The sequence below is a fragment of the Psammomys obesus genome, unplaced genomic scaffold (assembly GCF_907164565.1).
Source record: "Psammomys obesus unplaced genomic scaffold, mPsaObe1.curated_primary_1811, whole genome shotgun sequence".
NCBI lineage: Eukaryota > Metazoa > Chordata > Mammalia > Rodentia > Muridae > Psammomys > Psammomys obesus.
The window spans coordinates 17735196-17752539 of NW_026591598.1; the positions used below are offsets into that span (position 1 = coordinate 17735196).

The following is a 17344-nucleotide window of genomic DNA, read 5'->3' on the forward strand; positions in this document are numbered from 1 at the left end:
TGGTCCCCAGCTACCCCGAGCTCTTAGGGTGCAAAAGCAGATCTATCTGAGAGCCACTAGACTTGGTCCACATCAGCAACTCTGCTCAGGTGCTGGCGCCAGGGCATCTTTGGATGTCATGATTCAGCCTGGGGCCGTGACCTCTTTGTCCACCCTGGATGCCCCAGAGAGCCAGGGTGTTAGTGTGTAGCTAGTGTATAGCTAGTGTGTAGCCAGTAACCCAGCTCCAGATAGATCTCATGTGTTTAGTGAGAGAGACTGGGGGCTCACTGCAGCATCCCCATCCCATGCAGTCTCATCCCAACCCATTCCATGCCATCCTATCCCTCTGATAACCCTCATCATCTTCATGGTGCCTCTCAGGTGTTGACCACAGCTGGGGGCAGACGCCAACCTCATCCCTCCCTTGGCCATGGAATGTGCTTTGGCACAACCAGTGCCTGAAGACCTGACCCAAGCAGAGGTTTTAAATATGCTGGCTTGGGTGTTCCTCTAGTTCTATGTTCTATGATCCGCCGTGCTCTAGTTAGGATGGTCACTGGCTCCCTTAGGCCCATGTGCATAAGGCTTGGTTCCCAGGATGGCCCTGTGGAGAAGTGGTGGGACCATCAACAGGTGGGGCGTCTCCTCAGGGGGGACGTGGGACCTAGACTCTTCCTCTCTGTCTGTTCCCACCTCTTAGTGGATGTATCTCCGCAGCTCTGTAGCCAACTGCCCTGATGTATGGCTTCAGGAGAGGCCCAAAGCAATGAGGCTGCTGGGCCGTAGGCTTTTATCTTCAGAACTGTGAGCCTTTCCTTTTGAAAAGGAAAAGGGAAAAGGAGTCTTTCCTTTTGATAAGTAAATTATCTCAGGCATTTTGTTACAGCGATGGAAAGCTTACTGGTACACGTTGTAAGAAAGGTAGCTACTGCCCCCTTTCCTCCAGCTCCTGGATAAACACACATGGAATTTACAAGCTCAGAGACAAGGCTAGACTCCAGTCTGGAGTGTAGCCTGTTGGAGGAGAATAGGAGAAGCGGTGTGTGTGTGTGTGTGTGTGTGTGTGTGTGTGTGTGTGTCTGCTGTCTGAAGCTAAGCGGCCTGGATGAGGTCATCTGGACCACTGCTATCTATACCTTAAGTGCCCGTGCTTGCTGTTGCATGCCACCAAGATTTCAGGTGACTCGTTAGGCAGCACCGTCATGGCTACAGCAGACTGTCAGATTTCCCCTGAGGGACCTTGGCCACTCCATACCCAGCTGTTTTTAGGACGGAATGAGAGTTGCATGTCCACCCATTCTTACAAGAATGCAGGCATTCCAACTCCTTTGTCATCCTCTCTCTGTGCCTGTCCCAAGACTGGATGCTAGCAGGTACCCAGTAACTTCTTCTAGGCCAAGGAAAAGCACAGAGCTGCACCCCGAGGTGGGGAAAATTGGTTTGTTTGTTTGTTTAATTAAACCCAGTGAAGAAGAGCCAAGACATGGGCAAAGACTAAGAACAAGACTGGAAATAGTTTAGAAAAGAAATGAAAATCGATCGCAGAGATGCCAGGCCGCCAGAACACCAGGAGGAGGGCAGCATCTTCACGTGAGCTCCAGGACCACTGTCAGGGCAAGCACCAGGGTGAGCCGGACACCAGCGGGGCCGGAAGCAGAACCTGTGAGAGGGCAGAGCTGGTGTCAGGGCTGCAGCCTGCCTGTGTGGTGGGCTCATCGGTGTGAAACTGTGGGGTAGATGGTTCCCACCAAAGATGCTTGGTAGGGGGCAGCGTCAGGTGGCCGGGTTTGACCCTCAGCTCTGCTGTCCGCCTGCTGTGGGTCCAGTGACCTGTCCCCATGCAGGCCTGCTGGGCTGAGGCCACCAGGATGGTAACCAGTGGTTACCAGGAGTGGGGAGCTTCCCTGAGAACTGTGATTTTTGCTGTGTGGGCGTAGCATCTGCATCCCACAGGAAGTTCTAGGTTGGGGTGGCGGAGGGAGCAGCCTGGGGCATCTGTCTATGTTCTGAAGTGTCCCATGGAGTTGTCAGAGGCCCACACCACAGTCATTTCCGGACACGGCCTCTTGAGGTCTGAGTAGCACTGAGAGGAGACACCCTTGGTCCGTGACATCCCATTGGTTGTAGAGCCTTCCTTGCTTAGTGCCTGCCTTTGCCTAACTTTGACTCTGCCTGTCTGAGTTGACGGCTTCCTGGAGGAAGCAGAGGGAGCAGGGGAGGCCATTGGTGCCTCAGCAACAGGTGATTCCTGAGGCCTTGAAAAGCACTCGCTTCTAAGCTCGCAGTCTTGAGGGTGGACACTTACCACGGGAGTCCTCCGTTCCTCTTGGAATATTTGGGTTTTCTGTCAGAGAGAAACAGAGAAAGCAGAGTGGGTAGCCCTGAGCTTGGAGCACAGAGGGCCTTCCCCAGGCACCTGCTATAAGGTATTGTACACCCTGGGATGGTGCAACCAAGCCACCTAGTCTCTCTGTATCTGACCAGGTTACAGGTGGGGAAACTGAGGCTTAGCTAAGTGGCAGAGCCGGAATCTCTCTGACGACAAAGCCATTGTAGTGAGTGGATGGAGTTACCTCTTTGAGGCAAATTTAAGGGGCTTCTGTGGACAGTTTGGAGCCCGGGCCCATCCTCGGGTGACCCTGTGGGGTCCCTACCGAACACGATGAGCCGAGTGTGCGTATCCGTGGAGCCCAGTGGGTTCTGGGCAGTGCAGCGGTACATGGAGCCATTGAGCTCAGCGGGAACCCGCTCCAGCACCAGCTCTTTTCCGTCAAACTCAGTGCTGCCATCCAGCAGGCGGCTACCCACTCGCGTCCACGTGAACATGGGTTCCGGGAAGACCTCATTCTGTGGACCAGAGTAAAGCACAGCGGGGTCACGGGGGAACATCCTGGCAACACAGAGGCTTCCTGGGCCCCAATTCTTGTCTAGTAGGCTTCAAGTGGCACCACAGAACCCCAGGAAGAGGGCTGGGGATGTAGCTGAGTTGGTACCATGTTTGCCTAGCACACACAAGGCCCCTGGTTTCATCCCAGCACCCTACACAGTGTGATGGTGTCAGCCTATTATCCCAGAACTGAGAAGAGGGAAGGCAAGGGGGTCAGAAGTTCAAGGTCATCCTCAGCTAAATAGGGAATTTGAAAACAGCCTGGACAACAGGAGTCTGGGTGGAGAGGACCAGGGGTCGGGGCTGAGATAAATGCAAAGACAGACGGTTGATGTGAACTGCATTTGCTCAGAGGTAGAGGAGAGTAAATCAGGGGTGCTGGTACCCACGCCAGCGGGTGTCTCTACCCACCACCCCACTCAGGTATGCAGAGAGAGGCTGACCTGAAATCCATGGACTAGGATCCTCACCGTGTCCCCAACCCGGGCTCTGCTCGGCGTCATCACGATTTTGGGTCCTTTGGGAGCGACTGTATCAAGAGGAAGAATGAGTCAGAGAGGGGTGGTGGGCAGATGGGGTCAGCATGGGGGGGGGCAGGGCAGGAAGCAGAGCGCAGTCCAGAGGCTGATGTACTAGACATCAGCTCCGAGGAGGCTCATTCCTTCCCTCAGTCATGGCTGCCTCCTTCCATCTTCCCTGCGGCCTAAGACATGCCCCACCTCAGCCGGGATCTGGGGATTCAACGACACACACAAATCCATGGATCTCTGTCCTCGTGGTCTCACATCTCAGTAGGGGATGAGGGGAAGATATAAAAACTCATTGTCCCCTCTGCCCAGTTGAGGTCATGGAGGCTCAGAGAGTTCATTGTGATTTGCCAAAGGTCACACAGGGAGGAAGAATCAGGACCAAAATTCAGGCCTTCAGGCTCCCAAACCAGGATCCTCCTGCCAGTGGAACCTGTGTGTGTGTGTGTGTGTGTGTGTGTGTGTACAGAGTGAAGCTGCCGTCTCATTCCCGATCCAGACTTTGTTCTCCCTGCCTCCAGTCCTCTAACCCCCAGTCCCTCCTTCCTCAGATGCTCTGTAGGTGCTGAGGTGACGCAGTGCCCTGGGTGCCCCTTGCCCGTGGGAGACCAAAGGGCTGCCTGGATTTCTCTCCCTTCTTTTTCAGAGGGGAAAACCGGGGCCCACCATAATGAAGAGGCTTGTCCAAGGTCCCCACAGAGTCAATTACACATGTTGCCTGACTCCCCGCCCCTCGTTAATTCATTTGTTCACCCATTCAATAGTAATTACTGAGCTGACCATATGTCAGGCTTCGGAGCAGGGCTGGCGACTAGAAAACGGGACAGTGATAAAATCAAGTGTCCTGCAGCTTAGCCGTTAGTGGGGCTGACATTTAATTTGCAAACAGACTCAGCCCAGCTATGACCAGTGCTGTGTGCAGAGACTGAACCGAGCAGAGGCAGCCCATGGCTCCGCTCGTGGACGGGTGGCGGCCACAGCATCCCGGAGAAGTGAAGCCTGTGAGGTCAACTGGAGAGCTGGCGGGAGCCGGGGACAGACTCCACGGCTTCTAGGGCTGTCTTCCCCACTTAACTCGCAACAGAAATCAGGGCAGCAGGCAGATGTGAGCAGGCTCTGGGCTCTGCCAGTCTCGCTCTCTGAGAACAAGACCAAGGCACTTTTAATTAACTGAGAGGCTGCGTGGGCAGAGGGACGGGCCCAGCCTGCTGAGAGGGGAGGGCAGACTGGTGAGGGGAGGAGAGGATGGCTTCCACTGCTGCGTCCACCTGCCAGCTGCACGGAAGCAGCAGTGGCCAGGGACACTGGGGAGGTCCTACCAAGTCTAGTCTGGCAGAAGACAGGCTTGGGGATGGAAAGGCTTTGCCTCTAAGCCATCCCCCTCGCCCCTTCGATTAACCCTTCAGCCTCGAGAGCTTGCCCTGCAAGCATAGGAAGGCACAGAGAGGCCAAGCAACATTTTGCCTCCTCTTTTGATCTTGGGTGTTGTGGAGGAGTTGGGTTTGCAAAGGAGCAGGGCGGAGTGGGGTGGGGTGGGGTCAGCATGACCCACGGTGGTCTGTGTCACTGCCAGCCTCAACCAGCAGAGGGCGCTGAAAGGCTTCCGCTGCGACTTGGATGTCGGTCAGTGTTTCTGCAGAGGCTCAGAGAGACAGCTGACCACACAGCCTCCTCGGCTCCCTAAGCTGTTTACAGTGGCCCCCGTGTGCAGCTGACCCTGAGGGGCATAGAGGGTGGCCCAGGAGGGGTCTGCTCCACTCTTGTCCCTCAAAGCTCTCCTGCAGATGGGCATTTGCAGCAGATGTCCTTGAGCTCTTTCTCTCAAGGCTGCCGGGAGCCCCTTGTTTACGGAAGTCAGGCCAGCTGCTCCCACCTTCCTATCCCACCACCATCTGGAAGTCCATTTGCAGTTCCTGGCAAGCAAAGCCTGGCCCCATGGCTGCTCTGAGAGCACAACCCAGAGTGCCAAGCAGAGGTGTATACACAGTTCGGGTATTCAGGAGCTGGAGGACAGAATTCGGGCCCAAGATCTAGGCCTGGCCCTCTTAGGCTGTGTGGCATGGAGCATCAGCTCCGACTATCAGCTCATCTGTCCATCACTTGTCCAAGAGATGCTCTAAAAATGATGACAGGGAAAGGGATCAGGCCTCAGAGTGAAACTCCGGCTCAAGGGAACACAAAACTTCCCATTACCCTCCACCTGTGGCATTCTGGCTGTGTGTGAGGGTGGTATGAGTGGTCTCAAGGAAGGGCTCTTCTGGTACTCCCATGGAATTCTGGATTTTCACTAAGATAGTCACTTGTCCATCCATTTAACCATTCATCCAACCCACCCTCCCATCTACCCATCCATCCATCTACCTATCCATCCACCCACCCATCCATCCATCCATCCATCCACCCACCTACCAACCATCCATCCATCCATCCATCCATCCATCCATCCATCTACCCAACCATCCATCCATCCATCTACCCATCCATCAATACATCCATCCATCTACCCAACCATCCATCCATCCACCCATCCATCCATCCATCCATCCACCCACCCACCTACCCAACCATCCGTCCACCCATCCATTAATACATCCATCCATCCATGTACTCAACCATCCACCCATCCATCTACACATCCATCCATCCACCTAGTCACCTCCTATTCTATCTTTCCATCCACTCCATCCCACCATCCATCTACCCAACTGCCCCTCCATGTGCAGTATTGAGTTGTAGGAGTGAGGTGTTTGTCATATTTGAAAAAATAAATATGCTGTTTTCTCTAACTACTAGCGGTGATTATTCTGCACCCTCATCAAGTTTTGGTGTTGCTAGTTTTCAAAAATTTACCAAGGCTAATAGTCACAAATGCCATCTCTCTGAGGTTTTAATCTCCATTTCCCTGTTGGGTGTTTTGATAAGTCCATGGGCTGGCCTCAGTCACGAACACTTGCCTAGCATATGTTAGGCCCTGAGTTTGACCTCTCCAACATCGACAGCAAATACTGGCTGTCTCTCGTGTGTTTCTAGCTGGGACTCCTCTTCCCCTTTTGGTTTTATGAGGCTGTCTCTTTTCTGTTTCTGATTTTGTTTTGAGATGGAGCTTATGCCAGTCTAGGCTTTGAGCTGACCTCATCCTACAGGTGTACCTGAGGATGACCTTGGACTTCTTATTCTCCTGCCCCCACCTCCTAAATGCTGGTGCGCACAGCCGTGCCTGGCTTGAGGTTGTTTGTTTGTTTGTTTGTTTGTTTGTTTTGTTTTAACTGAGAGTATCTCCCCTCATTCTACACTTTGCCTTTTCACTCTCTTAAGTGTGTCTTCTCATGAGCCAAAGATCTGATTTTTTAGTCAGTCCAACCAACCAATTTTCAATTTTTCCTCTAGTTTTTTTTTTTTTCTTTTTTTATGACTGCTTTAAGGAATGCTGGCTACCTCAGCTCCATAAAGACATTTTTCTCCATTTTGTTCTAGAAGTTTTATGATGCTGGTTTTTACACCGGGGTCTATCAATCATCTCAGGTTAACCTGTGTGTGTGCCAGGCAGGGGCCAGGCCCGCCTCTCCCTCACTCCTGTTCTCTTGTTCTGGGGCCATGTGTTAGAGAACTCGTCTTTTACTCTCCAAACAGCCTCAGGGTCTCCATCAAAAAATCAATCAACTTTACCTGCAGGTCTATTTCTGGGCTCTCTTCTCTGCATCAGCCTAGGGTTTACACTGGAGGGTCTGGGCAGCTGTTTAATCTGAAGTTTGGGCTGATTTATATTTTAAGTTGATCAGTTGGGATGAAGAACAGTATGGGGCGGGGGGAATGGGAGCAGAAAAGGCCAGTTTGGAGGCCATGATGCACTCCAGGGCTGGCTGCAGAGCACTTGGATGGAAGTGGTGACCTGGACATGGGGAGACCATGAGAAAGTGAGTTATCCCCGAGGCTTCTGGGTGACCAGTGGGAAGAACGCAGTGTCACCACTGAGATGACCTTCAAGGCTACCCACACAAACCCCAGTCAGAGGGGCTTGAAAGAGATATGGTCAGCTGGATGGGCCAGCGAGACCAAAGCAGGCTTCCTGGGGGAAGCGGCACATGAGCCTCACAGGGCATTCCTGAGAAAGGAACGCAGGTGAGAGCGCAAGACCCACTACCTCAGACAAGCCCAGCTCTCGGTGGCCTGGTCTTCAAAGTCCTTGCTGGGTGTTTGGATTCTACCAATTTGTTCGCTCACAGCCTCTCTCAGAGTGCAGGCTCGCTCACTGTGCCAGGCCCCACTCATGACTCAGTGTGCCATAAACCACAACACTCAGGTAGGCGACACTAAGTCAGTGACTGAAGGAAGTGGACTCTAAGACAGGAAGCCCCAAGCTGTCGTGTGAAACCCAAGTCCCTCATCTAAAGGATGGGAATAAGGACATCGCCCCCAGTGGCCATCCAGGGTACTGCAGGGGTTCAAGCTAGCAGCCTAGCTTGTGGTTAAACCAACGGAGGCCCAGGACAGTCTAGGTAGAAAGAAAAGTTAGCCCAGGCTCTCACACTCACCTCAGGAGTCCTGGCTAGGCCTATGTCCCCGCTTCCCCAGTGGGTGTGACCATCCAGGCCCACTACCTGTTTCGCAAACATCTGCTGAATTAACAGAAGGAAAGTAGCTTGTGGCAGACAGGCGTCTAGCAAACAGCCCTTCTGGTGTACTGTGGGAGCTGCAGGTGTCTAATTCCATTTGGAAGGGACTTCGGGGACATGGCTCAAAGCCATCAAGGGCCCCTGGCCTTGGAGACGTGGAAGGTGCCAGTAGATGGGGCTGAAGAGCACAGCCCTGCTGGGTGGAACCCTAGCGGCTCAGGGCCGGAAGCTTCACTGACTGGAGCCTCAGTTTTGCTTATCGGTAATGAGACTACAAGTCGGGCTTCTATTAGTGTCAAGCAAATGCCCACCGAAGACCCACGCTTTTAACCCTAAACGCCCAGCCGATCTCTTGGAAACTTCCACTTTCTCCAGTCCAACAAACAGCATTCCCGAAGACCCCTCCCTGTCTCTCCCCTGGGCTGACCGGTCTCCATTTAACCCCCTCCCCCTGGCTTCCAGCCGCCGGAGGCTCCCATTGCAGGGCTACAACCTCTTATCTCTGACGGGCTGCAGAGGAGCCTGCCAGCTCTTACCCAGCGTGACCTCGGCCTGCATGGGCATGGAAAGCGCTGGGTGCTTGACCTCACAGCTGAAGAGGGCCTCATTGTCGATCTGCGGGTTGAGGGTCCAGGTGAGCAGGGCCCGCACCTCCACCGTGCCATCGCTGCCTGGGGTGCGGCTGTGGCGCAGGAAGTAGACCGGCTCGGAGCTGTGTACCCAGCGGGGGAACTCGCGGCTCACCACTGTTTCCGGGATGTTTTCCGTGGTGGGAGGCACGAGGAGGCTGGGGTCCTGGGTCAGGCTGCGCGAGGGGCGCTCCGTGTAGGGACGTCCAGCCCAGTATTCAGTGTCCAGCAGGGACAGTGACTTTTGCATTTTGGTGTCATCCACGTCTCGGTGCAGAAGGCTGCGGAAGGGCCTGCTGTCCTGGACTGGGCCAGAGCTGGCTGCTGGCAGTTCTGACAGGGGCACGGCATCTATCGGCTCCCCGTCACGTTTGAAATAAACCTACAGTGGCAAGCAGGACAGGGAAAGGGTAGTGAATGGATGGATGGTTTCCCCTCCTGATGGACTCTCAGCGCTAGAGAGAGATGGCTCAGCCCAACAGCATCATTGACAAGTTGGGGAGCCTTTTAGCCTCAGTTTCTCCACTTACGAAGAGAAATAAGACTACGGACTGCAGGGAGCAATTGGGGAGCTTGAAGGAAGTCACATGGTGGTGGTGGGAGAGGAGTTAGATGCCACTTAACTACCATGTGGGCTCTAGCATGGTCCATGGCTGCCCCGGGGGCATGTGGATGAGATGTGGATGAGGAGGGAACGCACAGAAATGAGGAGTGAGAAGAAGAGAGGTGTGTGTGAGCCTGAGCACGCGCGCATGCGCTCGTGTGCGTGTGTGTGTGAGTGTGTGTGTGTGTGTGTGTGTTCGTTCTGCCTGCTCATACAATTTGGTAATTTGGAGCTGCTAGGCAGAAAACAGGTGCAGGTGTGGGAGGGAGCTAGGTACAGGGATAAGGCGAAGGAAGATGTCCTCTCCCTTTCTCTGCTAATAGGGAATTCAAGTTTTGAGAGGCGGCATTTAATTTAATTTGCTGTCTTCTTATTCAGGTACATGCGCTCAGAAGCCTTCGGGGACTGGGTGTATTTTTTTTTAATAAATCAGATGAATAAATCGATAGGAGACAGGGAGAGAGAAGAGCAGGAAGTACCACACTGAGGGACTCCAGGGACTCCGTGGGTGTGAGGAGAGAAGCCTAGGTGTGGGCAGGTGGGGGAGGGGTGGGCTGGTGGAGGTTGATCCGTGGGTGTGGAAAACCTGTCAGAGTTTGAAACTCTGCAGAAGGATCTTCTGCACATAATGGTCTGCTTTAGGGGTCTGGTTTTTTTCTTCTTCCCCTTTCTTTTCTTTTTACCTTTTTTTTTTTTTTTTGAAAAGTGCTTCAAAAGCAGGTTTGTAATTTATATCAAAGAATCGCTTTCAAGTTCTGACGCTCTAGACAGACGTAAGATGCCTGGAATGTTAGAGAGAGAGGATCTTTCTTACAGACAGAGAACAAGGGGGGGGGAACAGGGAGGAAGAGAGTGAGAGAGGGGCCATTTAAGACATTGTGTCTTAGGTGGCAGCTATGTGGGGAGGTGGGAAAAGGTGCCCTCCTGTAGCCCCAGGGGCAGGGAACCCTCCCCTCATGGCTTTTTTTTTTTTCCCAGAGGAAAGACTAGCTTCTCTGACTCAGGGGAGGCAGGACATCCTTAGGGGATCGAAGGGGAGGCTTGTGGGCCACGTCCTCAGCATTCAGTGGCTCTAAGGCCACCTTTATCAACTGCTTGCTGGGGACTGCAGCGTGACTCTAAACCTGCCTACTGAGCCCTCACCACCATGCCTCTGTGCCTCACTAGTGACCTCACGACTGTAATCCAATGCCTCTGCATCCCTGACCCCTGACCCCTGACCTCCACATCTTCCATCGTTGACCTCTGTGCCCTGCACATGTCTCTGCACTCCGTCTGGCCCCCGCACCCTACCGTGGGTTATTCCTACACCTATCCCTTCCTCTGCCCTGGGCAGTTGACTTTGGGGTCTCAGGCTCTGGGTAGGGCTCATGAGGTCCTCAGGTCCCACCACTGGCCCGCTAATGAGAAACAGTCACTTTGGGAAGGAGGGGCCATTTACCTCTCCATCTGAATCCTAACTGCAGGTTCTCACTGCTCCAGCTCTGCCCTCCCCCCACCTCCATCTTGCTAAACCTGAGGACTGTATGGAATTCACTGGGTTGAGGTCTAGAGGGTGCTAAAATGCCCACCCTAGGATCACCCCCAAATGCAACTCAAAGGCTCTGATACAGGTGCATAGAGTGCTTCCAGGGGCCTTGAGGGCTCCACGCCTCCCTTGCTGGAAGTTAGACACATGAGGTTTCATTGATTCCTTGTTCAGTCAAAAGGGCCCCTGGCTTCTGAAACACTGATCGGGTCCCCCTCTTTGGGAGGGCTCCTGGTCAGGGTCAATCCTGGGGATTAGGGTGACCGGAAGCAGAACTCAGACTGGGTGCTCTGGATGCCTACCCCTCCCCATGACTGAGAACTCCACTCTTCTTTTTTTTCCTGCCCCTTCTCTCTCTTCCTTTTGGGGGTTTTCCCATGAATCCCATGGAGGCCTGGGTGGATCAGTATGCTTGAAGCATGAGATCACAAACTGGGCTCCCATCTCTATGGAAAATATTATGGAGTATAAAGAAGTCCCTTCTCACCTCTGGAGCCCAGTCAATGTTCCCTATTCCCCTCTGTATCTAGGATGGGGTGTACTGGGTGCTGGGATCTCCTGGAAGACCACCCTTACTGGAAAGATCTAGGACAGCAGGATGGGGCAGAGTCCAGCTGGGCAGACCACTTCCTGTCTGGGCACAGAAGGGATACCAGAAAAAGGTTCAGAGAATAGGTGGCTGGGCATACTGAGGGCTGGACCCCCAAGCACTTACCATGGGCGCTGGTTTCCCTCCAGACACGATGCAGACCAGCGTGAAGTTCTGGGCCTGGTACCGGCTGAAGGGGGCCGGGGAGTCAGCAGCCACAACTTCGATAGACGTGGGAGGAGCTTCCAAGGGGAAGGGCAGAAGAAGGGGACTCAGTTGGGGCACTCAGAAAGAGTTCTACTATGTCCCACACCAGGGGTTGATGCATGTCACCACACTAGGGTGAGCATGGGGTCCCTTGCTGAGGACACAGGAGAGGGCCCTGCTTCCTGGGACTTTTACTTCAGTGGCCTCAAGAGGCCATGAGGATTGGAGTAGTGAGTGCATCCAGCCCCAGAAAGTATCCTAGAAAAGGCATCCGAATGCAGAAGGGGACCCTGCCCCAGTGAAGAGGTTCTGGGGTGTCACTGCCAGAGAAGCCACTCTATGCTGTGACCCAAATAGCAGTAGTTGAGAAGAAGACAGAAATAGAACACGTGAGAACTCAGTGGTGGCCTGGAGTTGGGGGCCAGGTGAGCTGGGTACTCATGTTACCCTAAAAGCTAGGAAGAGGGGCAGGTCACGAGCAGGCCCAGTGAGTCGCAGGCACTTGTTATCTGAGCTAGAGCCTGCTCCAACCTGTTCAGAGGGCTATGACATTTTCAGGAATTTTGTGAACCAGCTGTTAAACTGTTATGAACTTGAAACTGATCCCTGTGGGTGTCTTTACACCATGATATCAGCAACTGCTACAGATCAAGGCCTCAATCCCTTCCTGCTCTGCTTCTAACCCCCAGAAAGCTGTGTGACCAGCTCATCACAGAGTTGTTCTCTCTCTCTCTTTCTCCTGAGAGTAGTGGGGAGCCACTGACAGCTTTAAGTGAGATCAGGGCCACTGTAACAACTTCCTTTTGAAGAGATGGAAAGTACCACATGGCTTTTAGCTGGACAAGACAGCGGCTTAGCCTCCATGAGCTGGGAATGAGGTAGACAAGTTACATAGCATCACCTGGAGCTGGCAGCTTCTTCTCTCTCCCTTCCTGGAACCCGGCTTACCGTGGACAGAAGCCTCCCTCTCACCTGCTCATCTCCCTCCACCCCTCTCTCACACCCCAGTTCAGTCACCACCATCCCCATGTCTGGGGGCCATTCCCACACTGTGAGCCTCTGGCCTCTCCTTTGTTAAATGGGCTTGGTGCTCAACAGATGCGGCTGTGGGACGGAACTCAGGGTTTGACCTAGCTTATCCTCAGGAATCCATGCTGGGAATTCAACTTTGAGATGCTTCTTTGCTGCAACCTCCTTGGCATCTGCAGGAGGTACCATCTTTGAACTCTGCTTGGGGCAGGCTGTCTGTTCTTGCTTCCCTGGCCTTGGACCTGTGTGCGATGGGTGGGGTGTGTGTGTGTATGTTTTGGAGGCGCGGGGGGGGATGAACAACAAATAACAGAGATGCTGGAGACCTGGCCTTCCTGCAGGGGCTTTTCACCCCAGTTGAGTTTAATTAAGTTGGGCAAGCGTTTCCTGACACCACCAGGTGTGGGGCTCTGTGCCAGGGGCCCGAGGCAGACATCCAGCAAGGAGGCAGACAGAGTGCAGAAAAGCCTGTCGGCTGGTGGGGGAGGCGAGCAAGGGCTGCTCTGTTTTAGGGCCCAGTGAGATGGAGCCAGGTATGAGCCCTCGATTCATTCAGGCAGCCACACATGCTGGGGGCAAGAGAAGGGAAGCCGAACGGGAAGCCTGAGAGAACAATAGAGGGAGAATTGTAATTAAGTGGAAGATGGCTTAAAACAGATGGTGAGTGGGGTAGGAATCCTGAGAACGGAAATGCACACCAGAACACTTCAATTACCCAGAAGTTGCAAACTCTGCAGTGTAACTTTCACAGAACAGCACTGAAAACAAGCTCTTACAGGAGAGCTCAGTGACGGCCCAGTCTTCCATGAGCAGCTGACTCTTCAGCCTCACTCTTGGCCTGGGTCATGGGTGTGATACTTTCCATTGTACAGATGGGGAAAGAAGAGATGTGGGAGCAGGCCCCCGCTCATGCAGCCAGCATGAGGTAGAGCTGGGATCTGAATAGTGGCAACCTGTCTCCACAGGATCTCTCTGTGTAGACTGGGCTAGCCTTGAATTCTTAGTGCTCTGCCTGTCTCTGCCTCCGTGTGCTGAGATCAATGCTGTGCACCATCAAATGCCTGGTCTGGTGCCCAGATTCTCACATCAGGCCTGCCCAGCCTTCAAAGGGGCCGGAACCTGTCCGTACCTTTTTCGCCAAACTTGAGCTGCTGCAAGTTCTCATTTCCTGGTACCCTACAGCACCTCCAGAGACCTGTGGTCCAGGGTCCTCAGGAACTGCATCTAGTTCTGCTGCCCCCAAAGGCTGAGGACCCTCCTTCCAGTCAGAGTTCAGCATAAGGTACTGCCCCCTAAGCTCACTGTCTGTGGTCCCTCTCACCTTTAGCGTCCCTCTGGCGGATTCCCATCCTCACCTCTTTCTCTACCTCCATCCCAACCTCTGTCAGTCACCAGCTCCATCTTTGGCCTCATTCCCAGCATACCTCCACCTCTATCAATCACCTCCCATCCTCATCCTCATCTCCAAAATGCTCTCATTAAAACTACATCCTCTAGAATGCTTCAGGGCCAGAAACAGAAGGTGGACCCTTCAAAATCACCACTCCCTCTGTGTTGCTGTATTCATTTTCTGTTGCTGATAGAAAACACCATGACCAAGGCAACTTACAAAGGAAAGTATTTAATTGAGCCTACAGTGCTAGAGGGCTTGAGTCTGTGATGGTGGAACAAAGGCATGGCAGCAGGAACAGCTGTGAGCTCGCATCTCAAACCCCAAGTGGGAGCCAGAGAGCACACTGGGAATGGCAGGAGCCTTTTGAAACCTCACAGCCCACCCCCAGTGACACATCTCCTCCAACAAGGCCACGCCTCCTACTCCTTCCCAAACAGTTCCACAACCTGGGGACCAAATATTCAGACATGAGTCTATGGAGGCCGTTCTCATTCAAACCACCACAGTCAACGTCACCAAGGTCACACTGAGGAAGGAAGCCTGCTCAAGCAGGGCATGAGGCATTGACTATATGGAACCTGAGAAGCCCTCCAGTGGTGATAATGAACGCGGCTGGCTCAGCTTTGTTTTTGCAGTGTTAGTGAAGGAGTCTAGAGCCTCCTGCTAGCTAAGAGCTCTGTCCCTGAGCTGCACATCCACTGCCACATCATTAGGAAGAAGGGAGGGAGCTTAGGGCTCTAGGCCAGAGCTCTCAAGCTTCAAAGACCAGCTGCTTTACTTGTCAGCTGTGTGACCTTGGACCTAACCTCTCGAAGTGTGTGTCTTACTTGCAGAATGGAATTAAAGGAGCTTCGGAAGATCCAATAAATGGAATGTGCAAATATTTTTAAAGCGTCCCCGTTATAGCAATAGCTGCCCTTCCTGATAGCTTTCCTTTTTAGGCTACTTGGCAGGGAGTGGGAGGATCAAGTCCGGTCTCTCCATGCAGTTAGCAAGGAGACCAGGAAGTGCTTGACACCTTTACCCTTGACCACAGTAGGCAACTATACCCTCTAGCATGGAAACACCCCAAATGCTGACAGTTTGAGCTCACTGGGAATATACTGGGAATGTAAAGAGCCCACCGAATTCCAAAGGCCTAATTATAAAAAGGACATTACAAGACGGCTGGAGAGATAACTTAGTAGTCAAGAACACTGGTTGCTCCTCCAGAGGACCTGGGTTCAATTCCCAGCACCCACATGGTGCCTCACAAATGTCTTAAATCCAGTCCCAGAGGATCTGGTACCCTTTTCTGGCCTTCGTAGACACTAGGCACACACATGAAGACACGAATGCAGACAAAACACCTGTACACGTAAAGTAAAAATCGTAAAAAAAAAAAAAAAGTTAGATATTGCCGCTGATAATTTTATATTGATTCTGTGTTAATGATATAACATTTTAGATACGTTAAGTATAAATATGTGATTAAATTCACTTTGCTCTTCTTTATAATTTATTTTAGCGTTTTCCGTGCGCTCACTGGGAGACGTACTGACTCATGGATGCCTCTTCAGTGTAGCTCTTGGCTTGGGTAGCTAGGCTTCCCATTTTACAGTCAAGTTTACTGGGGCCAGAGATGCACAGCTCTGCTTACATTCATACTGCAGGCAAATAGCAAAACCTCAGCTGGTGTCCAGCCTTCCAGATTCCGACAGCACGGATTTTCCCCAGCACACACGTACTCCCGCATACATGTACACCTGTGCATGCACAAACACTCATATACTTATAGACAAACACCCGTGCACACATGGATTCGTCCTAGAGCCTGACCGGAAGCTGTGCTCCATCCCTCCCGGCATTTTTGAACAGGTGTGAACACACATTCAAGCTCATAAGACCACAGAGGTTGTGTGGACGATGTTGAGTAGGAGCTGGCGGCATCGGTATGGAGAGCTAGAGCCTCGCACACTCTGCCCACCAGCGTCCCCCCCGCCCCGCCCTCCTCCCATGGGGCGCCATGTCCTGGAAGAATGTCACTCTATGTTACACCTTGTGTTGCCCCTTGGAAGGCTGAGTCCAAACAGAGAGCTGTTTCCACCTGGGAATACTGCCTACTTGCTGCTGCCCCACTCACGAGTCCATGTCACCGTGTCCCTTCTTCCCTTCCCTTCCCTTGACTAGGCCCAGCCATCTGTCCTAGATGGGCCCCTGCTTCCTAGGCACATTGCCTTTGCCCTTCCACCCTTGGTCTCCCTCAAGATACTCCCATCCCAACCTCCCTCTGCACTCCCATGGATGTCTCCATGAATCTTCATCCTCACCACTATCATCAGCTCTCTCCCTGGCTCCATCTGAATTTCCATCCACCTCCAGCCCTCCCCCCACCTACACCCTTCTGTCCACCTCCATGTCCACTGATATCTCCACCCCCTCCTCCACTCACCCTTTGACCTCCACCTCCACTTCCATCTCCATCCTCATCCTCATTACTCTTTTGAGACAGTCTCCTGTAGCCAATAAGGTCCTTGAACTTGATATGGAGTTGAGGATGACCTTGAACTTCTGATCCTCTTGCCTCTACCTCTTGAGTGCTAGCATTAGAAGTGAGCTAATACAGCTGGATGAGGTGGCGCACACCTGTGATCCCAGCATTCAGGGAGGCAGAGGCAGGTGGATCTCTATGAGTTTGAGGCCAGCCTGGTCTACAAAGTGAGTCCAGGACACCAAGGCTACACAGAGAAACCCTGTCTCTAATTAACTAACTAACTAACTAACTAACTAACTAACTAACTAACTAACTAACTAACTAACAAAATAAACAAACAAACAAATAAGCAAACAAAAAAAGTGAGCTAATGCTAGGTTTATAGGGTGCTGGGGATCAAGCTCAGGACTCCGTGCACTAGGCAACCACTGTACCAACTGAGCTACATTCCTAAGCCCTCCCTCCTCCACCACCCTTTTTTTTTTTTTTTGAGACAGGATCTCACTTTATAGCTCTGGCTGGCCTGGAATTACTGTGTAGACCAGGCTGGCCTTGAACTTACAGAAATCCCTCTGTCTTTGCCTCCCAAGTTCTGGGATTAAAGGCATGAGCCACCATCTCCAGAGTTAGTTCAATTTCCACCTCTACTGATTTTCCCATCTTTCTTTCCCCAACTCTTGCCTTATTTCTTCTCCCACTATTTCTAGACTCCAGCCCCATGCCCCCTTTATTTCCTTTCCTCATAGGTCTCCATCAGGGTCAAAACCAAGCAGTCATTTATGTGTGCTGGGCCTGAGATCCTGTCTCCATACATCCCAAGACAGCCAGCTGAGGGCATAGCCGTAGTGTCCATGGGACCTCTGGGGTAAGAACAACCAGTTCC

General features: G+C 52.6%; 1 protein-coding gene across 1 annotated transcript in view; it reads right to left on the reverse strand.

Annotated features, from left to right (window-relative positions):
- Positions 1-1417: 1417 nt before the first annotated feature.
- Positions 1418-17344, reverse strand: part of Igsf21 (immunoglobin superfamily member 21) — a 131306-nt gene continuing 115379 nt past the window's right edge. The window contains exons 5-10 of the mRNA XM_055611016.1: positions 11486-11601; positions 8546-9020; positions 3313-3398; positions 2637-2829; positions 2288-2326; positions 1418-1642 (exon numbers count right to left, since the gene is read on the reverse strand). Of these exons, the coding sequence (XP_055466991.1) occupies positions 1569-1642; positions 2288-2326; positions 2637-2829; positions 3313-3398; positions 8546-9020; positions 11486-11601 (983 nt within the window). The 3' untranslated portion in view covers positions 1418-1568. The remainder of the gene's footprint in view (positions 1643-2287; positions 2327-2636; positions 2830-3312; positions 3399-8545; positions 9021-11485; positions 11602-17344) is intronic.